Genomic DNA, 27,020 nt, shown 5'->3' on the forward strand with positions numbered 1-27,020 from the left:
GAGAGTCAGCATAGTGTAGTAGTCAGAGTGCCCACCTAGGACATGGGAGACACAGGTTCGAATTCCCACTCTGCCAGGGAAGCTTGTTTGGTGGCATTGGGCCAGTCACTCACTATCGATCTAACCTACCTCGCAGGGTCGTTGTGAGGATAAAAGGAGGAGAATGATGTGATCCACTTTGAGTCTCCATTGGAAAGAAAAAAGGGGTATAAATAAACTAAGTGTAATCCTAAGAAGAGTTACTCCAGTCTAAGTTACTCCACTGAAATCAACGGGCTTAGACTAGAGTCTCTCTGCTTAGGATTGCACTGTAAATATATATAAAATAAATATGGACACTTTGCTGACTCCCAATTCTTAATTAGGAGGGATCTTTCTATTGTCAGCTACTGATGTTGTGAGAAACACCCGAGAACAGATGTGTAGGTTGCTTTTAGTATTACTGAGCTGCAGCTGAAAACAAGTCTCTTTCTACGATACACGGGGCCTTGGCCGTTCTACTGTGATCCGGATAATTTGTATTTATGTTCTTAGAAGAAGAAAAGCAAGGTCAAATAAAACTTTCACATTCACTTTTTTTTTTAATTTAAGCATCAACTACCACAAGCTGTACATTTACCGGCCCATATTCTCTGCCAGCAAAACCCAAGAAAATAATTAAACACTGTTCCTCAATCTATTATAAACTTTTAAAACTTGCTGAATTTACAAATTAATGTCTGCATAAGCTAGATAAATTATACATCCCTCCTGCTCAATATCCACACTCTACAACAGCTGTTTAAAAATCCACACAGGCACATTTTTAAAGAGAGTCTATTTTTACAACCCATGTATTTACACAGCCTTTGTTGACACAGGTGGTTTACAGTTCTTTTAAATAACTGCCAAGGTTCACAAGCAACATATTTTAAAAGGAATTTAGCAGCACTGTCAAATTAGAGTAAAAGGAAGAGCATCTTCTTATGTTGTGTTTCTTTTAAATAAAAACAAAAACACACGAGATGCTAGAAACAAGACCATAGGAAAAATAGATTAAAAGGGTGGGGTTTTTTTGTAAGGGTGTTAAGAATACTGCTGTAGGCAAAGCACTAATAAAAAGTCAACAACAATTCAACAACATTTTAGTTCTAGTCCTGAGCACAGAGTATATGTAGCTGCACAACTTTGGTCAACAAGAATACACGCTAACAGTAAATGGAGGTCCTACAGCATTCCCTGTTAGCACAACAAAGGTCAGTAATCAGTCTGAAAGATTCCCCCCCTCCAGTCTTAACATTTCTAAACAGCAGCCAAACAGAAGTAAACTTTTTAGGATTCCCAACTGTCTTCTATTGAAGGCTGTGGAAAGGAGGCAACAGAGACAACACTCCATACAACCATGAGATGAAGGCTTTTTTCACACTGTTTACATCGTGCCGAGCTCCTGGAACGACAGCGTCTTTCCTGGCACGATTTCGTGCTAGAATGCGTGGCCAGTAAGCAGTGTAAAAACGGCCGAGGTTTGGCTGAAAAAAGGGTCAGTGAGGTACGTTTCATATTCTCCAGTTACAGTTTTTATGACCACCATTCAAGCCAACAGACATCCAGTTTGTTTAATTTACAAGGCTTTACATGTGCACACAAATCCAGCCATTATACATGAGACAAGCATATATCACCAACAGAGTAGTGTTTTAAAATACAGTACACGTAGACAGTTCTTAAGGGCAGAAGTTTTAGCAGAATACAACAGACTTAACAGTAGAGATAAGCTGTATCTTCCAGTTTTCTCTTCCCGACTGCCTATTAAATGCAAAGCAAGTTGCAGGAAGAACACGCGCCATCTATTGCCGTAGCTTGAGATAAGTTGGAACTTCTCTTTAATTACTAGCCACCTCTTCACTCGTATCTCCAGGATCTGAGATCTGTCCATCCAGACTGCTGGGAGCTTTCCAGATCCTAACAGTCCGATCACTACAAAACATTGTTGAACAATTAAAACCATTATAAGTCAGTAGATGTATAGCAAAGCAACAAAGAGATTACACAGTCATGAATTAAAAGTCAATCTCTCCAGTGGAATCTTTCCTTAAAACAGGTGGCATCTGGATGTGAATATTCATCAGTATTAGGTAACAGAAGTGGTGGACAAGCAAGATTCATGGGGTAGGGAAGTTTCATCCTCTACGTTGGATCCCAGTTTGTCCCCTCTGGATTGAAGGAGAGCAGAGAGAGAAAGTGACAAGTGGGTGGGAAGGGAGAGGACTAACCAGTTTGTCTAACGTCTTGCTAACCAGCTGATGGGGGATGTAGAGAAATGCCCTCTACCCTAGAAGCTAATTGGATAATTTATTAATTGGGGCTACAACTCCATACATACTTCAACTTTATCATGATCATTTGGGGTTAAATAAAAATAAGGGTTCGAACAAGGCCACAGTGTATACAATTCAGAATTTGTCCATAAACGATAAACTGGAGGTGGCTAATAAGATTCCCAAAATTCCCTGGACGAACAGGATGCTAAGAAAAATGATGGCCCACACTGGTGTTGCTTTGTTCTCAGTTCCTTAAAATGCGACTTTTTTCTTTTTTAATTTCTCTGGTCAGGAATGCATTTCAAATGACAACTGAACACCAAAGTCCACACAACTTCAGTATGACTTGGGGACGGTACATGAAATACATGGAGGGTTTTTTCTTGCTCTTTGGTTTACTTGGTAATAAATGTTACATGTCTAGTGACCCCACCACCACTAACTAGAACAGAACATTTTCTTGAAATATCAAACATACCAAACTTTTCTTAAATGAGAGCAAGTGTTTCATATTATAACATCAGTGCATAAGTTGACATGTCAAATGTAACTCTTGTGAAGTTCAATGGCAATTCATTATCAAGACAATCACCAAATAGTTGGTTAAGTTCTTTTTGCTCCCTGCTGCCCCAAACACAAATCCTTATTTGTTTCAGGCACGTATCGATTCATAAACTTGCCCAGTCTGCTACACATCCCCACCACCATTATTCATATATTTGTTATACTTCTTTTCCCACACAAGTAGCTTACAAGATAAAACTATCAATACAAAATCAACTCATAGTATAAACAAAGAGCATAAACCACAGTTTGTTCAAAAAGTTCATTCTGCTGATATGCTATTACGGTGAAACAGACCTCCATTTCAGTCACACAAAAACAACAAAACAGTTTAGGGGTTGGCATTTCTATTTCCAGCATGTGGGGGAATGCAGATCACAAATACCTTGGCATGCAATGCTTCAGTTTTCCCTTTTGCTGAAGTGCTTGTGTTTTTTTTTTTTTTGTTTATAAACTTTTTAAGTGCTTGTGTTTTAAAAGCACACAATGGAGCCAATGGGAGAGGAGGTTGAAACACTACAGAACAACTGATCCCATTCATTGCAGCAGGCAGCGTGGAATATTAAGTGGCACTTACACATGTTTTTATACCCCTCCAGGGTCTGTTATAACCCCAATTGCGTAGGAGAGCTGAACCACCTAGCTGACAATAAGCCCTCTGGATTCCTGTATTTGCTGTAAAGCAGTGGAAATCCCTGCAAGTATTTAAGTGAAGTGGACAACTCATTTCATTCCAGCCTGGACAAACGGGTAGAGAACATGAAGATAACTCACTCTGATGCTGTGAATATCTGGCTGGAGTTGGTGCAGATGGCATTGATGGGACTCTCATGTCCTTTCAACTCGCTGACTAGTGCAAATGTATCTACATTCCAGAGCTTCAGAATGCCTCCACGGCAGCCACTGAGGAGGGCCGGGGAACCAGGCACGAGTCCCAGAGCGCACACCCAGTCCTTGTGGGCATTCGGAACTTGCTGAAAAGACACAGCACACAATCAGGTTGAAAACACCACCGCTGAGATTCAAGGTGGGAAACTGAACTCTGAAAAACCGTATCAGAAAATACGATGAAGTGGAGACTACTTTGTACAATTTACGTGCGTCCGTTTAAACAACTGACATATCCTTTATGAACAAGGTGGATCACTTACAACAGGAAAGATGTTTTTACAACATCCAGATTTAAAAACTGAAAACATCAATACGGAATACTCAGGTCATCTCTCAGTGGCATGGCTCCTATCTCTGTGCTACTACGCCAGTGATCAATACTTATTTATTATTTATTTTGTTCAACTTATACCCCGCCCTTCCCGCAAGTGGGCTCAGGGCGGCTTCCAACAAATATGCTGTTGAAATACAATAAAAAAACCTTATTAACACATTAAAATTAAAACTGAAGCTTCCCTCCTGCCTAAGGAGACTGCCTCCAAATTAAATGGCTCTTCCGCCAATGGAAAGGCCATTTCAGTAGAAGGAAGGCTCCTTGGAGGAAAGCTAGGTCCATGTCAGTAGACCTTAATACAGGATGTAACCAAACCACATTTAACTTGAGTCAACTGGCTATGTTGTGACCACTGGATTAGTCAGTGAATGTGTTTTTTCTACTTCTTTCTTCCAATCTTTTGACAGTTTTACTAGTGCATGATATATACAACAGTTCCATGAGTGTGGCACATATAATTGACAAGTCATTATGTCACACCTAACTTTTATCTAAGTAAAGTAAATTCTGTATCTGAAACAGAAAGCATTTCTGGATCCTAACATCATATTCTGGACACATGTTTATGGTGCTGTCCTGAGAAGAGTTACACCTCTCTCTGTCGGCTGAAGTCAACCGGCTAAGAAAGGTACAACTCTGCTTAGGACTGTACTGTTAAACAGCAACTTTTGTTTGCAAAATGGATTTTAAAACATGTACAGGCAGATTCTGGACATCTCCAGAATTCAGTTCTTGACAAATAAATAGTGTTGACCAGGGTTTTTTTTTCTGGGAAAAGAGGTGGCAGAACTCTCAAGAGGGAAATGGGGAAGAAACACATGGGATTCTTGAAATCATATTATTTTCAAGCACTATTGCCGAATATTTTCAAGAGGTGCCGGAACTCCGTTCCACTGTGTTCTTGCTGAAAAAAAGCCCTAGTGTTGACTAATTGATAGTGTACAGACTACAGAACCTATATATCTGATCACCCCACTTTTCTAGCAGTACCTGAATGAGGTCTTTTTGAGCCAAATCCCATTTTTTTATGCCATTATCTCTGGATCCGCTAAAAAGGTTATCTCCCGTAATAGTAAGAGCTTCGATGCCATCATAATGGGGAGGCTCGAAGTTGTGTGTAGGACTTACAGTTCCAAGAGCTCCTTCAGAGACATCAAACATCTGCAATAGTAAAAAATAAATTTCTGAAATCCCCAGAATGATCTTGGAATGAAGTTAGCAAAATATAAATTGGGAAACGTTGCCCAAAGAGTGCAGTACTGTTCCAATTCCTGCAAAATATTTGTGATAGTGCAGCAGTCTAGATTATTGAGTAGATTTAATAATTTACAAAGTCAATAACATTTGAAGCCTCATCATCTAAAATAAATCTACAGTGCATTTATGGCTCTCTGCATCTCAAATGACAGCTCTTATTTTTTTAAAAAACAAAACAATTACTATTATAATTGCTGTTATTACCACCAGCTTCCTACCACTGTATTATAGGGAATGGATGTCAAACTCTTGGCAAAGGAATTTGTCATGCTTTCATTTATCACCCAGAATACTGATTGTGGCATTTTCCCTACATAGATTTTGTACCCTTTTTTAGTTTCTCATAAGTGCAATATTCTCAACAGTCTAATAAAACTAGAGGCCAGTGTCGCCTTCAAAACTCAATACATTTATTCCACCCATCATGTGTTATTGATTCCACCCATGTCATGTGTTAGAGCTCACTTCTTCAGATGCACTGGACCGTTAAATTTCATTAAATTAAAAAGGACATCCAAGCAACATACATCTGAGTTCACAAGACATCCGTAGGAATGTTCCAAAGACCCCTCAAAAGACCAGCGGCATCCACGGCAGCACATGTTTTTGAGAACTAGACCTCACTTCGCTAGATGAATGTGAAGAAGGGAGCTCTGACTCACAAAAGCTTATATTGGAATGAATTGTGTTAGTTCCTGAAGTGCCACTTGACACATGTTTGATTATGCTATCACAGACCAAGTCAGCCCCTGGGATTTTCAGATTACTTGGAATCTAGCTGAGGATAGATTTATTAAATAAATGAGTCAATGCGGCAGAGAGAGGCTGCTTACTGTATTACTGAAACCCTAAAAGAGAATAGCCAGAAGACATGAGCAAGGAATTTGCTTTCCCCAGACACTACAGAAATGAGGACGGAAGATTGTCACAGTTTGACTAATTTTTGATCTCTAGAGGGAATACAGAAGCAACCTCAGAGTTATAAGAAATGGCTGATCTACATAGTTTGATCTGGGATGAAAGGAGAGAAAAGCAGGAAACAGAAGACTGTGTTGCTTTATTACCGATAAAGACAGCATTAGTGACAAAGATACAGGTGACAATACCTTTATATAGTGGTCCTTTGAGCCGGTAATGATGAGATCTTGTCCATTGGATATACGGTCTACAGTAAGGCACATGACAGGGCCCAGGTGTCCAGTTAATTTTCCTGTAGACTGAAACCTAGAAGTAGTTTAGGAATAGTCAACAAGTTACTCAGGCATAAAAGAATTTTAGTGAAAATTATTTTAATGAGAAAGGTCAACTCAGATACATAGCAGATATCAGGCCACTACCCCTACATACTGGTCGTGTCTCTGATTAAGGAAAAATGCTAACTGATAAAACAAACAGAAATTCTTTCAGGTCAGTGAGGGTCTCTTCAAGAGCTGATGAACTGACTTTCTCTTTCTCTTGTCTTCCCATCAGAAAAGCCAGAACTTTTAGAATATTTAGAAGGACTCAGGTGGACTCCCTCAAATCACTTAGAGATCCATCTGAAGCTAATGGTGCGAGTTCCCTACAGGATTCATAACTAGAGGAACATTCAGTTTCAGAGAAAGAGGATTACATTCCCGTTTTTCCCCCTTCCCGCTTAGACCAGGCACCAGTCTCTATGCTTCTATGCGCTGCACGCTGCAACACCATGGCTGCATGGCTGGTGACATCTTTGCGCATCAGCGAATGATCTGGAAGGGTTTACCTTTTCAGGTCCCACATCCTCACTGCATTTCCAGCAGCTGCATAGAGAAAAGTGCCAGTTGGATTTAGGGCTATCTGATTTATCTGGTTCTCCCCGGCTGGAATGGTCACTGTTCGGTTAGCACTCGCGGAGCAAGCATCGCCTGGCATCATCTGGCCTGAAGACCTTCATTTTGCAAAACACAAAGTAAGAGGAAAGTTAACAATTCTATATAGGAACAAAGAATCTCTCGGCGACCTTTATCATCCTTGCAAGTACATTTTATGCAATGTGAACAGAGGGCAAAAAGAACATCCATGCTGAGATGTTGCTTTCCCCACATATCCTGCAACTTCCTCAGAGAATCCAAAATAAAAGGCACATGCACCCTCCCCCCCCACATCCCGGCAAATCCTCGAATGGTTCTTCAAAGCGTCCCTCCAAACTACTGCCCAAGATACCAAACTTTTGCTAGTGTAATTCAGTAACAATATCCAGATATCTACTTACAGGGCACCTATTTCAGTATTAAAACAACAACAACAACATTCAATTTATATACCGCCCTTCAGGACTTAACATCCACTCAGAGTGGTTTACAAAGTATGTTGTTATTATTATGGGGCAAGAACATCTGAAACAGCTTTCTTGTACCTCCTTTCCATCCCACACTAGACAGTACTGTAATGTCTACATACTATCAATCTTAAATTAGTATAGGATTCAAATTAATGGCTGCAGTCAAATGAACAGAAATATGAGGATGAAGGGTTTTAGGCTAGAAATCTGCCATTTCCTCTCCTCCTGAACCATGTACTAAGCTCCTACGGGACATGTCCTATTACGCTGGCCCCTCTATACAGAAATTCGAGTTAAGACAATTCTTCCTCTTACCGATAGATCTGATATAGTGTCAGACAGTCAGGGCTTTTTTTCAGGGGGAAAGCGGCGGAATGGAGTTCCGGAACCTCTTGAAAATGGTCACATGGCTGGTGGCCCCGCCCCCTGATCTCCAGACAGAGGGGAGTTTAGATTGCCCTCTGCACCATGCGGCGCAGAGGGCAATCTAAACTCCCCTCTGTCTGGAGATCAGGGGGCGGAGCCACCAGCCATGTGACCATTTTCTCCAAGGAAAACCCACTGAGTTCCGCCACCTCTTTTCCCAGAAAAAAAGCCCTGCAGACAGTGTATGCTTAGATAAACTACTAACAGATGAAACTCTAACTATTACTAAGGCAACAGCCAAATTTTGTATGCAGGAGATTAAATTGCACAATAAATTCCAGTCAGGTGCACTTGAGCTCTGATCTAGATCATTTTAGGAGGCGATCACACTGTTGCTGTCTTTAGATCTCTATTTCCAAATTTTAAAATGTCTAGGTAGGATGCTAATTGATATTTTATACTCAATATAATTATATGTTATTTCAATCAGATATTTTAACATCTATATTTGTACTCTTTTAACCAAAGACTCTTTTAACTTGCCTATTGTTTACCAAATGATGAAATGTTTTGTTTTATAAGTTCACATCTGGTTGTGGACCGTAAACAAAAGAAACTGAAATTGTACTAAGCTCTTAGTCAAATTTTAAAATTAAAAATTTGTATTTCGGAGTTACAACTTACGTTAGTGTTCGGATGCATTTGGCAGAATCACGGATATCCCACACCTTAATATAAGATGTCGAGACTGTGAAGACTAGGCTAGTATAATTACAGTATTTTACAGAAACAACGTTGTTGGGATGGCCACCCAAAGACATTATTTCCTGTCCAGTCACCAAATTCCAGACTTTACAAGTGCGATCTAAACACATACACACAACAAGAAGAAATAAGAAAGTAAATAGCGCTGCAAAGTTATGCCCAATGCAGAGATAACCTTCAAGTTTGTGAAATGATCCAAAAATCAAGAAGCATTACTGAATTTACAGTAATTTACTGAATTTACACACAATTACAGTATCAATCTCTTATTTTTTTATATTATAGGTTATAATGGGCCTTGTGGTTTCTTAGAAAACTTGAGTCTACATTCTGTTTCCCAAAGGAAAACCTGAGAAGCTGTTTAGGATGAATAGCATATACTGAAGAGCAGCAGCTTTGGAGTTTTGGTTTAAGTTCCAAAGAGTGTGAGACCCAATTTATTTTAGAGGCTCTGCTAAATTTGAAAGCTTCCTTGTTCATCAAATGCCAGTCTGACAAAAAGATACTTTCATTGGTGAATTCACTGAGTTCGGAGAAGTTCAAAAAGCAAGGAGTCTGCTAAGAGTTGCAAATTGGTTGGACGTGTGAGAAGCTTATGAATTTTAGTTGTAACAAGTTCCCATTCAGAAATCATAGGAAATGTGGGGAAGTTGCAAATAGTGTTCAGAACTGATCTCAAGGCAATAGATGTCAAGAAATCGTCATTAAATTAGAACCCTCATTCATGGAAGGCCTTTGTCTAAAATTCCAAATGCTCACCAAAAGAAGCAAAACATGAACGTCACGAACAGGCTGATAGACACTCTTTACTGTCTTAAAAACCTTAGCTGCAAAAAATATTAAGGCCAAGATTGTTTCCTCAGAAACCTAACTTTTTTCATAACTATCTGGTATTTATTAAGGTTCCATTTTAATTGTATTTTCTGTTTATTATTTTAATAACTGTATTTTATGCTTGTAAGATAGATTCCTATTTTTACTGTTCTTAACTTTGTATTGTGACGGCCTTTGGCCATATACAATTAAACCTACTACTACTACTACTACTACTACTACTACTACTACTACTACTACTACTGTCTTAAAATAGATTTGCACAAATAGCTACATTAAGTTTAAGGATATACAGTTTGAAATGTTTCCCAGTTATCAAGCCCCTTGAAAGATTTTGGCCTTAATAGTCCATCCAAACCATGAGTTTAAACAAGACAATGACTTGAATTTCTATTTTGTAGTTTCTTGTTACATAGTCTTCACTGTCATGTACTCACGTTAAAAAAACAACAACAGTTGCCCCCGGGTTATCCAAGGCTACATCAATTTAATAATTTATCATGTGTCACACTATCTTGCCAGCTTAATATTTAACTTATTTTTAAAAAAAAATACCTTTAGAAAAAGTCAATGATTACATTACCTGCAATGCTCCTGCATGGACAAAGATTGATTAAATACTGCATTTTAAAAAGGCATGTCAAATGACTGCTTAAAATTCAAACTCAGATGACACAATACTACTTTAAAAAATAAACTAAAAATGGTCTGCTGTCATGGACCAACCTGGCCCAGCAGAACAGAGAGACTCAGAGGACTCTTCTGAGGAAGAGGCAGCTGGTGAACCTGACCCAGATCCACAGCCAGTGGCAGAGGCACTGCAGGAGGAGGCAGGCCCTGAAGGCTCAGATACTGATCCACAGCCAGGTCCCAGCACATCGGTTCCTCAGCTTCCCAGCCCTGGGCTGGCAACAGAAAGCCAGGGGCAGGCCAGCTCTCCCCCTTCCTCACCAGAGCCTCGGGAGCGCTGCCAGAGGAGGGCTAGAAGAGACCTCCAAGCCAGAAGGCGCAGTGCCAGGCTAGCAGCACAGCACTGGCCCAGCATCATTAGTGATGATGAGTGCTCGCAGGAGCAGGACTGAGATAGCTGGCAGGTGCTGAGCACTGTGAGGCTTAAAAGCAGCCGAAGAGGGAGTGGCTGCGTGGAAGCAATGAGTCTGCTCACTACTGACCTTGCTGCTGTGTTTGGAACTGATTCTCTTGTCCCTGACCTTGGCCTGTTCCTGTGGATGTGTTTTTGGAATCCCCCTTTGGACGTGAAGTCGTGAGTGTGCCCAATTGGTGCCTGAACCTTGGAACTGGGTGCTGCCCTGCTCGGACAACTTGGGAGTTATCCCTTGCCTGCTGCCAGTGTGAGTCTGCATCGGGACATCTGCCTTCCTGACTGAAAGGCTTCAGCCAACCACAACTCCACTAGTTCTGTTGCCTTCTCATCATAGTGCATTCATGAGCATTCCAATGGCTTAATCTAAATGAGCAAGTAATTAAAATCTTGATGAACACTTAAATTTTTTTGAGGGATATAAGAAAGGTCAATATAATCAAGATCTGTGCTAGCAACCTACAGAGTGATGGAGCAGAAAGCTGGAAGAAATCCCAGAGAACAGAAGTTCTCTAAAGCCAAAGGGATCTCTGAAACTTTGTAAACAATGGTACATGATTGATGAATCAGTTATGGGAAAAAATAGATGGAGGCTGGGAATCAATGGCAGTTAAGTCCAAGAAGCAGATAGAGTGGTGACTGAGCATTAGATATGGTAGACAAGGGGGACTGTGAGCAGGAAAGCACCACATTTGGCTGTGTTTCAGAAGAACTGTAAGACGAATATTGCGGGTAATGTTCGGGGATGCTGTTGTGTTTCTCAGTAGTAGAAGTGATTCTGGACCACTTACAGATATGATTACAAGTCATTCTGCTTCATGAACATTTTAAGGTTACGGCTACTGAATCCTCCTGCTTTGTTGTCATACATAAGCCACCTTGAGCTGCTGCTGATGGGGGGGAGGAGAAAGATTGGGATAAACAGGAAGGCAGGGCTGGGAGACACAGAAGGGACTGGAGGGGATCTGAAAGGCGAGGCAGAAGCTGGGAGCCGAAGGCCAAGAACAAAGCACATTTCTTTAACCTCGGGTATATATTACAGAGCAATAATACATCCTGTACCTCTGAAAGCTTTTTAAACCTCACCTTTAGAGCAGAACCACAAGTGACAAAAGGCACAGATTGGACACTTGTCAGCTTCCCTCAAGTTTTGATGGGAAATGTAGGCATCCTGGTCTCGCAGCTTCGCTCTCCGACTGCTGTCCAATGGACTTTTCAACTGTCACTTGTCCAACATTCCGCCAAGCGGCCTACATTTCCCATCAAAACTTGAGGGAAGCTGACAAGTATCCAATCTGTGCCTTTTGTCACTTGTGGTTCTGCTCATAGTCCGGGTGCATATGGTTAAAAAGAGAGAAATGTGCCATCTAATCCATTATTTTAGTTCAGTATGAAATATAGGTCCACAACTTGCCCATGCTAAAAATGTAACAGCGGCCATTTTCTCACTGCTTACCAGCCATGGAACATCGTGCCAAGCTCCCAGAACGACAGCACCTTCCTGGTGCGATTTCGCACAGTTCTCACACGAAATCGCGCCAAGAAGACGCTGTCGTTCCGGGCGCTTGGCGCAATGTTCCGTGGCCAGTAAGCAGTGTGAAAACAGCCAGCATTACATAACAGGCCTTAGGGGTATTAAGTTGTCAATTTTATGAAGAATGTTGACCTTACTGTGGTTCCCATTTGACTACATCCATTTTGAATGCTGTGGTGTGTGCACACGACGCACACACAGCACTTGATAATTCAGCTGAAATGTATGAACATCACAGAAAGCTCTGAAGTATGATCTATGATGTCCCTTTCCGTACATGGAAGTCTCCAGCTGATGTTCTAACCATCAAATACTACGGTACATATCTGGCCCCAGAAAGCAGAATTTCTCATCAGTACACCAACTAAATTCTTTTGTCTAAGCTTCCCACATAGACAGAGGAGTTGTACGGAACCAAATTCATACCACAAACTTAGGACTGCTGAGAATTTTGAAGGCTCTCCCACCAACTAGCAGAAAAATAGTTGGAGGACATCGAAATCATGCCTGTGGTAATGAAGAAGCCTCGGGCTGCTTTCCTTTGCCAGTTGCTCACCGTTTTTCTTTTGTTAATTCCTGCTAGGAACCAGGAAGGGAGAGAACTGGGGAAATTAGACACTGAAGCAATCGACAGAGACAAGTAGCCAAGAGTTTCTCCTCTGATCCAACAGCTAAGCGTTCTCCTCCAGCTCCTTCTGCCTACAGATGGCCTAACAGACAAAGCTTCCATTAGGACTGGATGGGTCTCCTTAGCCTAATTCACTGCCTGAGGACAATTTAGAAAGTTACACAGCAACAAAGCGAGAGAGACGCCATACCTTTTGATCCAGTGAAGAGGAGATCGTCCGTCGAATCAACACAAAGCACAGCCTTCATGTGACCCTCAGCAATGTGGATACACTGCAGTGGGGAAGTTCTGGCACACTTTGAAGAAGGGAACGGGTTGATCACACCTCTACAGAAGGAACAAAAGAACAACATGTGAGAAGGGCCACTCCTCTATCATGTCACCACCACCCCTTCAACTTTCCCTGCAGCCTCGCAACCTGTGCCAGACATAACGCTATCTTGTGAGTTGTGGATTCTCCTCAATTCCTGTGTGTGCACAGTCTGGTTAGGATCAGGCCCACAGTGCACAACCAGAAGAAGCTTCAGCCTTCCTGATTTATTTTCCCAGGCTGAAACAGTCCGCGCGCGTGTGCGTGTACGCACATACGTATCGAGGGAAAGGTGCTATTGGAAAATGGCACGGAGGGTGCTCAGCTTGGGTGCTGATTCTAATCCAGCTAACACATCAGCCACTAGAGGCCAGCCCTACCCATTTCGCCAGACCAACCACAGCCTTTAAGAGTTGCAGGGCAAGCACTCGGAATGCTCAAATCTCAAGAATATGTAGGGGCACTGTGCCTTCTGTAGCCCTACACCCACACTGTGCCCACAAAACATAAACATTATTTATTAGCATAGTTTATGCTTTTATGAGAATTGGGGGGGGGGGGTTGGAATAAATGCTAGGAAACAGAGTCCAGGCTTCTCCCCTGCCTGCATATGCTTCAGCAATTCCTTTATGGAGTCTGTGACATCAACTGCCTCTTAAGTACCACACGAAGCCTTACTCTTTGACAAGGGCTAAGCAAGGAACCTCAGTGCCACAGGTCTTTGATGAAGCAATGATGATGATTATTTACTTTTATTTATTTTAGTTTGTGACAGCATGACACAGGACTGATCCAGAGAGCAACACAAGGACCCTACACCATTTCTACAAGTGAAATTTAGAGTCCACTGACACATTATGGAGTACATAGGATGTGAGTTGAAGGTTGTCCCCAAGTGATGGTGTCAGCTCTGGATCAGGACAATGGTGTGCAAGGAGGAGGAGCTCCAGACTTCAAAGTCATTTTCCTGATCTGAGACAGCCCTGGGGGGTACCTGGTCCCTGGGGAAACCCACGTTATCCCAGGACCATTTCTGGTTGGATGCGGGGTGAAGCCCCTCTTCCGTTTGTATCATGGCCCCAGTCCAAATTAAGTGCCACATGCAAGGGAACCGAGGCGAATCTACAATTTATCATTTGACTCTGGACTAACCTACGTAATTCCACAATGTGTGATTTGGATTAGATGGTGGGAAAGATCTGGATTTCTCAGATGTAAAAGTCAAGTAGAGATGATGCATTGCTTAAAATCTGCTCTACAGAAATTATTTTCTCTCTTTTCTGCATCTCTAACAAAGAGATTTACTGGATACTAAAAGGCTCTGGTTAGCATCATGTGCAAAAGTACTCCTTGACTATCTGCTGGGACTAGAAATGGCAGAAAAAAAGCAAAATGATAGCGTCCCTAGCTCCTGTGGATTTACACTGTGTAAATAGTTTTTATTGGATTCTTCATCCTATTAGTTGAAAAGCAGCTAAATAAAACAAAGAAAAGCTTTTGATCCTGCAACAATGAAGACTAAAAATTACCCTAAAATTATTTAAAACCTGAGATTTTTTGTATTTTCAGTTTTGTCACTTCAGTGCAATTACACCTAATGAGCCTTTGTAGCAATTTTGCTCTTTTCTCAACTCCATGTCATGTATATTATTTACGAAATAACTGCCTATAGACTCAGGAAAGACATGGGAAAATCCTGATTTGGCATTTTACCAGGTTTGTGTATAAAAGACAGTTTATTTGCTACCTGTGGACAGCAGCAAAGTAAATGCTAGATATTAGAGATCAAGTCAGAGTGTCAGAACAAAAATGTTCAAAGAGATGCACTGGACTGTAGACTATACTACTATCTACTGTCTGTGGCTGTAACTATGATCCTGCAGGGTAGTTTTTTAATTGTTTTAATATGTTAGTTTTAAAATTGTGTATGGTCTGTATCAGTATTTCTTCAGCTCTGTATTAGATTTCTTTTTGTTTTGAAATTTCTGCAAATTTGCATTTGTATACTCTAAAAAAGGTAAACGTAGTCCCCCGTTCAAGCACCTAGTCATTACTGACCCATGGGGGGATGTCGCATCACGACGTTTTCTTGGCAGACTTTTTGTTATGGGGTGGTTTGCCATTGCCTTCCTCAGTCATCTACACTTTACCCCCAGGAAACTGGGGACTCATTTTACCGACCTCGGAAGGATGGAAGGCTGAGTCAACCTTAAGCCGGCTACCTGAACCCGGCTTCCGCTGGGATTGAACTCAGGTCATGAGCTTGGGCTGCAGTACTGCAGCTTACCACTCTGTGCCACGGGGCTCTTATTTGTATACTCTATTGTACTGTTTATCGAATGTCCCTGCTCTTGATCGTTTTGACTTACACTGTGTCACCCGCCTTGAATCTCAGTGAGAAAGGCCTACTTTAAATAATGCAAATAAACAGCTGAAATGGTGAAATGAGCACATCAGATTATGACAGAATATATAATTTAGTAGCATCTTCTCAGACCTTGCTAAAGAATGTGCAATACTGGAACAGAATATATGATCAAATTCTGTATCTAGTATTTAATACCTTGAAATGATCTATAATGCATGTCAGTATAAAAGGACAGATGGGTATGTATATGTTGGCACTGATTGATGATATCCACCCTTCTGGATTAGACCATACTGGTTTAAAAGCTCTGAAGCCAAAGGAGATTCAATTAGCAAAGAGTTCTGCATTGAACAGTCTGACAGTGCAGTTCCATCGATCGGAGTTTGCAGTTCCATCATGTTAAAAGTTGCTGTTCTTTATTACTGATTTGATAACCAGAGAGAATCAATGGCATATGAAATGGATAAAGGAGGTATGGCAAATATTTTCAATAGAACTGGAATGGAAGGGAATTTCAATACATTAGAAAAATACCCTGTAAACAAACAAAGCCCCCTCACTCATATAAAATGAAGGTTTATCAACTTTGGAGCAAAAGTCTTTAAACTCTTGAAGAAACCATCAAACACATAGGAAACAAATTAAGAGAAATATTAGGGAATTGCGGGTCAGAATCTGCAAACCAAAGGAAACAGTTCCTTAGTTTTAAGCCTTTGAATAATAGATTTGTATATTTATTTATGGGTGGGTAATATCCTCAATGTGGTAACTTTATTAGCTCAGTATCTTGTTAAGAACTGTATGGGTGAACATCAGCATCTGAAAGAGTATCCTGTAAGGACCCGGTAGATCGCACAAAAAACATGGAAGATCGTGTTTTCTCGCGCAAGATTTGCGCGATGTGACGTCGCGCGAGAAAATGCGATCTTCCGTGTTTTTTGCGCGATCTACCGGGTCCCTACGGGCACAGGTAAGCCCTGTGGAAACGGCCCAGGTTTCTCTTCCCTATTCCTTAAGATTTCCAAGCTAAGGAATAGATCCTTTTCTATTATGGTAAGGAAGCTCTGGAACTTGCTGCCAAAGGAGGTCCATCTTTCAGAGTGAGGAGTTCTGCCAGGTGATTTCTCCTATGATTATCTGGTGTTAGTTCTTTTAGGGAGGTTTTGGGTCATTAGTTGTCCTTGTCTGTTTGAGTAGGTCTTCTTTGTCCTCGAGAAAGCATCCAATTCCCCTCCTCCAAAGGCTACAATGGAGAGAGGTCGGGGGGACCTTGTTCAGTGGCGTAGAATCGGACCTTTTGATCCGATTCACTTGAAACTTGGAGGGTCTTTAAAGGACACTATGCTGCAATTTTGGTATAGTTTGCATTAAAACAAACCCTCTAGCCTCCACACACCCCTGAAAGATTCCCCCATAGGGAATAATGGAGCTGAATATATTTGGATTTCCCCACTCTGAATACTAAACTGGGATTTTTGGACCCTAATATCAGGGATACCAATATTTATCAGACGCTTGAAACCTGAGTCCAAAATACATTGATTTTTTTTTTAATCCGCTCCTCTAGTTCAACTAAGAGCTAGAAGAGCTGGGTTCCAGTCCCCACTCTGCCATCAAGCTACCTGGGTGATTCTGGACCAGTCACATTGTCCCTCAGCCCTCTCAGTACTGTAAGGATTAAAGGGTAAAAGGTGCCCTGAGATCCTTGGAGCAAGAGGGGAATCAAAATGGTGATGGATATAGACAAGAATTGGGAAAAATCAGGCACAGAAAAACAAGAACTGAAGCCTGGTTTTAAAAAAAAAAGGCAACAAGTAGAGCAGCTACAGATAGGATGGAATGAAGGTGCCTGAGGAAGAACTGCGCTGAAGAAGAAAGGCTTTGAGGAGGGAGCCCCCCCAGCCTCCACAGTGCAACCAATTCTGGAGCATTGGTCTCATGAAAGTGCGAGCTTTAACTTTGGAATTTAGAGAGAGACAGACAGATCTTCTCCATGATCATTTATGATCCTCAGCCACTGAAATGTACAGGAAGAAATCAGTTTCAATTATAAAGTGGTTAGATTTAGGACAAATTTTAATTTATGCTATGCTTACATAGTGTACACTCCCTCTTGGATGTACACCTTAAAAGGTGGTGAGGACATATGAGTATGGAATGTTCCAACGGTGATGGGGGCAGAGCAATCCTTGAAGGGTAGTTACTGTGCAGGTGAACACTTCATAGGCAACAGCAGTGATGTTTTAGCTAACTCTAGTTAGTACTAGGGATGTGCGTTTCGGCATTCAGAATGCCGAAAGAATGCCGAAACAAAAGTGTTTCGGCATTCTTCAAGAATCCCGAAACGTTTCGGGGAATGCCGAAACGTTTCGGGATTGCCGAAAGAAAAACCCGAAACGTTTCGGGATTCTTTCGGCATTCTTTCAGCATTCGAGAATCGCCATTTTGATTTTGCTAGCCGTTTGCCTTAGCAAGCGGCTAGCAAAATCCTGCTGGAAGCAAAGGCTTCCTGCAGGCTCTTAGAAGAGGGGAGGGGGGGAGAAGGAGTGAATCACTCACTCCTTCTGTCACCCCCCACCCCTCTTGCAAAGGAGGATAGGGAATCCTGCTTTGCCTTGCAAATGCAAGGTGCAAGCATTGCATTGCACTTTGCATTTGCAAAGCAGCAGAGATTCCCGCCAAAACTAACAGGTAGGGGAGGGGGAGCAGGAGGAGGGTGGCTCTTGGAGTGTGGGTGGGGAAAGGCAGGGGACTGGGGACTTTAGGAGTCACCAATCCCACTGCTGCATTCTCATGCCAGCCAATAGATTTAAATCTTTGGCTGAGGCTGCAGCAGGGGATTTAAATTTGGAGCAAGACTGTCTGGAACACTTCTGTTGCTGCTGCTGCTGAGCTGTGACCGAGAGAGGAGAAGAAGAGAGACTGCACCTGGAGCCTGGAGGACATCTGCCTGGAGGATCAACTGTGCTGGACATCCTGAGAGGACACCTGGTAGGCCTTTTTAAAATTTTTGTAAATTTTTTTGATGCTGGGCAATGTGCTGCTGTGGCCTGCCTCTGCAAAAAGGTGTTGCAGTTTATTCTTGGCATGGCCTGGGGGACAGGTTGGGCAGACAATGTTTGATGGTGGGGTGGGGGTTTCAGCATTGGTTGTTGTGCTTGCCTTCTTAAAGCTTGATCCACTGTTTTAAGATTAAAACAAGAGTGTGCCAGCTTTGGGCCTACACAGGCCAGAAGCCTTTCTTCTGGCTGGCTCTCACAGTTGTGCTCCACAATCTGGAATGGTGTGGCTTGCTTTTCTGTGTCTGGTCCCCTGCTTGCAAGGATTCCCAACAGGCTCCGTCCTGATCAACTGTGCCAGCCTGTGGGCCACACACAGGTATGGCCTGGGGGACAGGTTGGGCAGACAATGTTTGATGGTGGGGGGGGGGTTTCAGCATTGGTTGTTGTGCTTGCCTTCTTTAAGCTTGATCCACTGTTTTAAGATTAAAACAAGAGTGTGCCAGCTTTGGGCCTACACAGGCCAGAAGCCTTTCTTCTGGCTGGCTCTCACAGTTGTGCTTCACAATCTGGAATGGTGTGGCTTGCCTTTCTGTGTCTGGTCCCCTGCTTGCAAGGATTCCCAACAGGCTCCGTCCTGATCAACTGTGCCAGCCTGTGGGCCACACACAGGTATGGCCTGGGGGACAGGTTGGGCAGACAATGTTTGATGGTGGGGGGGGGGGTTTCAGCATTGGTTGTTGTGCTTGCCTTCTTTAAGCTTGATCCACTGTTTTAAGATTAAAACAAGAGTGTGCCAGCTTCGGGCCTACACAGGCCAGAAGCCTTTCTTCTGGCTGGCTCTCACAGTTGTGCTTCACAATCTGGAATGGTGTGGCTTGCCTTTCTGTGTCTGGTCCCCTGCTTGCAAGGATTCCCAACAGGCTCCGTCCTGATCAACTGTGCCAGCCTGTGGGCCACACACAGGTATGGCCTGGGGGACAGGTTGGGCAGACAATGTTTGATGGTGGGGGGGGGGGTTCAGCATTGGTTGTTGTGCTTGCCTTCTTTAAGCTTGATCCACTGTTTTAAGATTAAAACAAGAGTGTGCCAGCTTCGGGCCTACACAGGCCAGAAGCCTTTCTTCTGGCTGGCTCTCACAGTTGTGCTTCACAATCTGGAATGGTGTGGCTTGCCTTTCTGTGTCTGGTCCCCTGCTTGCAAGGATTCCCAACAGGCTCCGTCCTGATCAACTGTGCCAGCCTGTGGGCCACACACAGGTATGGCCTGGGGGACAGGTTGGGCAGACAATGTTTGATGGTGGGGGGGGGGTTTCAGCATTGGTTGTTGTGCTTGCCTTCTTTAAGCTTGATCCACTGTTTTAAGATTAAAACAAGAGTGTGCCAGCTTCGGGCCTACACAGGCCAGAAGCCTTTCTTCTGGCTGGCTCTCACAGTTGTGCTTCACAATCTGGAATGGTGTGGCTTGCTTTTCTGTGTCTGGTCCCCTGCTTGCAAGGATTCCCAACAGGCTCCGTCCTGATCAACTGTGCCAGCCTGTGGGCCACACACAGGTATGGCCTGGGGGACAGGTTGGGCAGACAATCTTTGATGGTGGGGGGGGGGTTCAGCATTGGTTGTTGTGCTTGCCTTCTTTAAGCTTGATCCACTGTTTTAAGATTAAAACCAGAGTGTGCCAGCTTCGGGCCTACACAGGCCAGAAGCCTTTCTTCTGGCTGGCTCTCACAGTTGTGCTTCACAATCTGGAATGGTGTGGCTTGCTTTTCTGTGTCTGGTCCCCTGCTTGCAAGGATTCCCAACAGGCTCCGTCCTGATCAACTGTGCAAGCCTGTGGGCCACACACAGGTATGGCCTGGGGGACAGGTTGGGCAGACAATCTTTGATGGTGGGGGGGGGGGTTCAGCATTGGTTGTTGTGCTTGCCTTCTTTAAGCTTGATCCACTGTTTTAAGATTAAAACCAGAGTGTGCCAGCTTCGGGCCTACACAGGCCAGAAGCCTTTCTTCTGGCTGGCTCTCACAGTTGTGCTTCACAATCTGGAATGGTGTGGCTTGCTTTTCTGTGTCTGGTCCCCTGCTAGCAAGGATTCCCAACAGGCTCCGTCCTGATCAACTGTGCCAGCCTGTGGGCCACACACAGGTATGCTGCTTTGGCCAAGGTAACCCTTTTTGGTTGCTGGCCTGGCACTCACAGTTGTGCTCCACAATCTGGAATGGTGTGGCTTGCGTTTCTGTGTCTGGTCCCCTGCTTGCAAGGATTCCCAACAGGCTCCGTCCTGATCAACTGTGCCAGCCTGTGGGCCACACACAGGTATGCTGCTTTGGCCAAGGTAACCCTTTTTGGTTGCTGGCCTGGCACTCACAGTTGTGCTCCACAATCTGGAATGGTGTGGCTTGCGTTTCTGTGTCTGGTCCCCTGCTTGCAAGGATTCCCAACAGGCTCCGTCCTGATCAACTGTGCCAGCCTGTGGGCCACACACAGGTATGCTGCTTTGGCCAAGGTAACCCTTTTTGGTTGCTGGCCTGGCACTCACAGTTGTGCTCCACAATCTGGAATGGTGTGGCTTGCGTTTCTGTGTCTGGTCCCCTGCTTGCAAGGATTCCCAACAGGCTCCGTCCTGATCAACTGTGCCAGCCTGTGGGCCACACACAGGTATGCTGCTCCGGCTTTGGTAACCCTTCCCGTTTGCTGGCCTGGCACTCACTGTTTTGCTTCACATTCAGGTTGTTTATCGTTGGTGGACCTCTTCTGGACTGGACTGCACTTGGTTGACATCGGCCTGCAGATCTCTGCGTGGAGGATCAACATTGCTGGACATCTGCACTGGTGGACTGGTAGGGTTGTTGTTAAATTTGGTTTTTGAGCTTATGTCTGCTGCTGTGCCTACCTGCAAGCATATGCTTTGGCTCTGTCTTTATGGCTTGGGCCGGGGGGGGGCATTTTCTGGTTGGGCAAGAGGATATTGTTTGGGGGTTAGGGGGGCCAGCATTGATCGCAGTGCCTGCTTTCTTTCATGTTTCATTTTTCAAGTTTGAGTGTGGGGTGGGCATGAACTGCTGTTTCACAGGACTAAAAAATGAGTGTGCCAGCTTCTGGCCTGCACAGGCCAGAAGCTCTGCTGGGTGGATGTGTTTTGTTTTGCTGCTGGTTGGCCCTAGCCTTTAAGGGGGGGGGCTGACTTGGCTTGTGCAACGGGGCCTTGAATTTTGGGGTTGCGTGTGCGGCGTGTGGTGTTGACTCTGCTAACATTTCCAATTTTCTTGACAGCATCGTGGAGGAGAGGAGGACCAGCTGCAAGACCGCCTGAACATCGCTGGACTGCAGGACTGGTGTTACTGTGAGCGAGTCCGGGTTCACATTTGGGTGGCCTTGGGGGTGGGTTCTTGCTAGCTTGGGAGGGGGGAGGCTCATCTTCAAAACACCACATCCACACCCCACACCGACATACCACAGAAACATCGGTCCCGCTAAATAGTGTCTCTTAGGTAGGTAGGCCAGTTGGTAGGTGATCAGTGGATAATTGCCCTCAACATAATTATTAGGGAAACCGAGCCTAGTTTTTTTTAAAAAACTAAATAGGGACTCAGCAGGGAAAGCATTAGTGAGTGAGTGTTAGGTTTGAATTCTATATATATATATATATATATATATATATATATATATATATATATATATATATATATATATATATATATATATATATATATATATATATATATATATATATAAAAATTTGTAATAGCTGTCAATAGGCTTCCCATTAGTGCCCCCATAACTAGGGTTCCACTGCCCATCTCTGGCACCCGTGGTGGTGCCAGGCCGGCCCGGGCATACTAGTGTGTGAGTGTTTAAGGCTTTGTCACCTGTTATTGGGGTTTAGGGCCAGCTCAATTCCAGAGGAATTCAGCTGATTGGCAGGCTCAGGTTCCCTGACATAAATAGGGTTGCTTAAAAAGGCACTTGATTGTTCATCTCCAAGTCACAGAGCCACTAGAAACACAGATTTATAGCAGGTTAGTTAGGTCTTGAAAACAAAGTTGACCTTTGTTTTCTAAATCTTTTCTGATTAGTTAGGGTTGAATTTGGGAGGGGAAAGTATGTCAGAGAGGAAAGCAGAGAGGGGACCCGGGGGAAAGGCTAGGGAGAAATCTAGAGGGGAGGAGGGGAGGGGGAGGGGGACTGCTGCGGCAGCCCCTCCATCTGAGCGGAGGAGGCCCTCCCCTGCGCTGCTGCCGTTCACCAGCCTGGCTTCTGGTGACAGGAAGAGGGTTCGCAAGACTCTCTTTCCTGAGGCAGCTGCTGGAGGGCCACCCCCAACCCGGGTGCGTGAGGCAGGGGCTGGCACTGGGCAGGGGCCTGCTGCTGAGGCTCCTCCTCCTCCAGTGGTTGCGAGCCAGCTGCTGGAGGAGGGGCAGCATGTGGTGTCTCCTGGGATGGGCGCGGAGCACATGACTTTCCCTGCGCTCCCGCTCACCCCAGGAACCCGGAGGATGTTGGAGGAACTGCCCGTGAGACCCCCCCTGGGGCGGTCCACCCCAGTTTCCTCTGAGGCCAGCAGCAGGCCTCTCGCGGCTGTGCAGGAGGAGAGGACGCGGGAGGAAGAGGCAGAGACTGTGGTGGAAGAGCCCACATCTCTGCCCCTTCAGCCTCGTCCATCCCCACCTGCCCGGCCGAGAGTGGGACACGGTGTGTCCGGCCAGAGCACCTCACAGGAGGTGCCGCAGGGTGGTCCCGAACGCGCTTCTCCTGGGAAGCGTGGGATGCCCTTTTCCTCCGAAATCTGGAAGCACTTCCAGACAACGGAGGATCCCCGAGCAGCCCTGTGCCTGCATTGTAGGCAGCGCGTCAGCCGTGGCAAAGATGTGTGGCATCTCTCCACGTCTGGGATGAGGTACCATATGAAGAGGCACCACCAGGCGGTGCTTCTTCGGGAGGAGGGTTCGAGTGGCGCCGCACGGCCGCCAGCTAGCCAGAAGGAGGCAGGCTCCTCTGGTGCTCTCCCCCCAAGGGTACCTGCAGGAAAGGGACGCCAAGCCTCTCTCCCGGAGATGCTTGGTATGCAGGGCGCTAGTGTGCCCAGAGAGGGGATCCGGAGGGCGAGCAGGCGCATCACGCGCCACATCGTCAACATGATAGCAGTGGATGGGCAACCGTATTCCGTAGTTGAAGACTTCGGCTTCTCAGGGCTGCTCCAAGATTGCTTTCCCTGGTACGCCGTCCCTGCTCGCACGTCGTTGAGCAGATCGGTGGTGCCCTCGTTTTACAGGGCTGCCAGGGATCATGTGAAGGCACAGCTGTCCCGGGTTGCCGGGAGAACTGTGCACTTCACATCGGACATCTGGACCTGCCCAAGTGTGCAGCAAGCGTACCTCTCGCTTACTGCTCACTGGTGGGAACCCGAGTCGGTTCTGGGTGGGGGCCGGGGGGAGGTGCCTAGCACAGCTAGACAGGGAAGGATGCGAGACCGCCAGGCCGGCTACTGCAAGGCCTTGCTTCACGCCGAGGTGCTCGACGTGTCCCACACGGCGGAGAACATCGCTGCCACCTTAAGGAGACAGTTGGACGAGTGGATAGGCCAGGGACCCGCCACCGTGGGATGCATGGTGACGGACGGTGGCAAGAACATGAGGGCAGCGGCGCATCTAGTGAGCCGAGAGAGCGTCTACTGTGCCGCTCACAAGCTTCACCTAGTGGTGAGAGATGCGCTGGGGTTGGGCTCCTCGAAGGAACCCGTGGATACCCGGACCCGTGAACTCCAGTTACTTGTCCAGAAATGTCGGAGGCTCACGGGTCACTTCTCGCGCAGCGTGAAGGCCACGCACGAACTGCGCCAGACACAGGTCAGGACAGGTGTGCCAGAGCACGCTCTGATCACTGACGTCAGCACTCGCTGGAACTCCACCTGCGCCATGCTTGAGTGCTTGGTGGAGCAGCAGGCCGCACTCCACGCGTGGCTCTCCGAGCACCGCGGTGCGAGTCAGGTGGGTGAGTTCAACCGGGAGGATTGGCTCACCATCACCCAGACAGTGGAGGTCCTGAAGCCCTTCAAGGACTTCACTGTGGCGGTCTCGTCAGACACGGCGACCCTCGGTCTGGTCATTCCCCTGGTGCACACGCTCCAGAGGAATCTGGCCACCCTTGCAGACCGGGTCGCGCCCCGTGCTGACCTTGTTCCAGCGGTGCGCGCATTAGTGAGAAGGCTGCAGCAGGGCATAGCTGCCAGGCTAACTCCTCTCACTAAGGAAGAGTCATACATGTTGGCGACCATGTGTGACCCGCGCATAAAGGGCACTTTCGCCGAGCGGGACGGGAACCTCACCCAAGCCAGAGACGGGCTCTGCTCTTGGGTGAGGCGCAGGCAGGCCAAGAGGGGACGCCTGTCGACAGGGGGGACGCAAGAGGGGCCCTGCCGTGCGGGTCCCTCTGACGCCCCCTCTGCGCAGGCCCCCCCCGAGGCCACCACCGGAGTGCCGATGGAGATGGAGATGCTCCGGTGGGCCCTCGTCCCCTCTGGGGTCGTGAGGACCGTGAGAGAGGATCCGGCGGAGGCGATGGTCAGGGACTACCTCGCGGAGCCCTGCGAGTCGCTCTCCACCGATCCGCTCAGCTACTGGGCCAGGAAGGAGTCGGTCTGGCCGGACCTCTCCCTCGAGGCGCAGCGGCTGCTCTCATGCCCTCCGACGAGCGTGGAGAGCGAGCGCGTCTTTTCACATGCGGGCGACATTGTCGGCCCACATCGCACTCGCCTTCTCCCATGGAGAGTCGAGCAGTTGACCTTCCTGAAGGTCAACTCTCGCCTCTTCGATTTCTCAGGACTGGACTTCCAGAGTGACTGAGGTGAGCCCAACTTGTGGCCTGCATCCTCTATGAGTCCAATCCTTTGGAATCGCGCTCTCCCCTGTATAAAACCCTGTATATACAGTTAAAACCGGCCAGTAGAGGGAGGGTGGTTAGGAACCAGTGGCAAAGGGAAAACACCCAGCAATTTGAAAGCCCCCCCCCCAGGGTATTCAAAACATCTCCCATCACTGAGACATACCCTGTGGGACCAAATTTATTATGAGAAATAATGCCCCAGAAACATGGATTGCTACTGGAGGGAGAAACAGGTTAGATAGGGATTGCTTAGGTGTTTTTATCAGATGAACTCCTTGTAAAAAAAAATTGTAGAAGAATTGTTGTACTGTTTTTTGCAAGTTGATGTTCCGTTCATGTAAAAAAAAGGAAAAAAAACCAAAAAAAAATGTTGTGATTATGTTTTTTAAAAGTTGATTGAATGTTCATAAAAAAAAAAAACCCAAAAAAATGTTGTGATTATGTTTTTTAAAAGTTGATGTTCCGTTCATGTAAAAAAAAGGAAAAAAAACCAAAAAAAAATGTTGTGATTATGTTTTTTAAAAGTTGATTGAATGTTCATGTTTAAAAAAAAAAAAATTTGATGTTAATGTTGGGTTTGCATGGTTGGGGGATGCGGGTAGAGTGGTGGATGGGCACCGGCCAATGATGATCTCTCACAGATGTTCCCAGGTAAATTCTGAGGCTGGTGTGGGGGTGGGGGGAGACCTCTGCAGAACTGCTCCAGAAATACCATTGTCCAGTGCCTTGGAAGTGCCCAGTTCAGCTTTGTGTGTCTGAACTGAAAGCACAGCCACAGGAAATGACATAGGTTCTGCTGGACCCTGTTGCAGTGGTTCCCCCCCCCCATTTAGTCATGTTATGGAGGGAGAGTTGTATTAGGCTGGTAGTTATGATCATCTTCTGTTTCCATGCCCTGTTGTGCCCGCTCACTATGTAACCTGCTGTAATGTTCAAAACTTTACTGTTTGTCCATTTCAAAAGAAAAATTGTGTTTAAGATTCTCTGATGTGTAGTTAATTGTGTTGTGTTGTGCTATGAGGGACAATAAGTGTAATATGTTGTGATTTGTTGACCACTTGTAATTTGAAAATGAGAAAATAAAGGTTTTTTAAACTTAATGATTGTGTGTCTGTGTTCCCTTCTTTGATGGGAGGTTGGTTCCCAGCATAGGGAACAATGGGGCAGGCTGGCCAGCCTGTTCCTGGGGTACTGGGTGTGGGGCAGCTGAGGGTGGTTTTGGTTCTGAGACGGGCTGAGTGGAGGATTTGGGTCTGTGTGTGGCAGCTGGGGTGGGGGAACTGGGTTTGTGTGGGGCTGTAAGGAGTGGACTATGGGGGATGAGAGCACTGGTTGTCCCTTGTGCCCAAGTAGGCCCCTGCTACTGTCCTGGTGTGGGCTTCCATGCCTCCATCAGTTGCTGGCCCTCCTTTGCCATCTTTTTCTGAAATTTTCCTAGGGCTGCCAAACTCCTGGTTGGGCTTGAGTTCAGGTTAGAGAGAGTAGTTCCCTACAGAGAAACTGGCTGCTTCCAAGGGCAATCTCTTTAGAGGGCAAATGCGGACCATGGATTCTGGGGGAGATCCCTACTCAGATTTTCCTTTCCACAAGTC

General features: G+C 45.4%; 1 protein-coding gene across 9 annotated transcripts in view; it reads right to left on the reverse strand.

The window, feature by feature from the left end:
* Nucleotides 1-561: 561 nt before the first annotated feature.
* The window catches only part of KIF21A (kinesin family member 21A), a 177,709-nt gene continuing 151,250 nt past the window's right edge, over nucleotides 562-27,020 (reverse strand). For all 9 annotated transcript variants that reach the window (XM_054988270.1, XM_054988269.1, XM_054988273.1 and 6 more), the window contains 7 exons: nucleotides 13,068-13,204; nucleotides 8,699-8,879; nucleotides 7,091-7,255; nucleotides 6,453-6,570; nucleotides 5,080-5,250; nucleotides 3,639-3,838; nucleotides 562-1,956 (listed from right to left, as the gene is read on the reverse strand). In XM_054988270.1, the coding sequence (XP_054844245.1) occupies nucleotides 1,863-1,956; nucleotides 3,639-3,838; nucleotides 5,080-5,250; nucleotides 6,453-6,570; nucleotides 7,091-7,255; nucleotides 8,699-8,879; nucleotides 13,068-13,204 (1,066 nt within the window). In that variant the 3' untranslated portion in view covers nucleotides 562-1,862. The remainder of the gene's footprint in view (nucleotides 1,957-3,638; nucleotides 3,839-5,079; nucleotides 5,251-6,452; nucleotides 6,571-7,090; nucleotides 7,256-8,698; nucleotides 8,880-13,067; nucleotides 13,205-27,020) is intronic.

Source organism: Eublepharis macularius, chromosome 9 (assembly GCF_028583425.1).
Source record: "Eublepharis macularius isolate TG4126 chromosome 9, MPM_Emac_v1.0, whole genome shotgun sequence".
Taxonomy (NCBI): domain Eukaryota; kingdom Metazoa; phylum Chordata; class Lepidosauria; order Squamata; family Eublepharidae; genus Eublepharis; species Eublepharis macularius.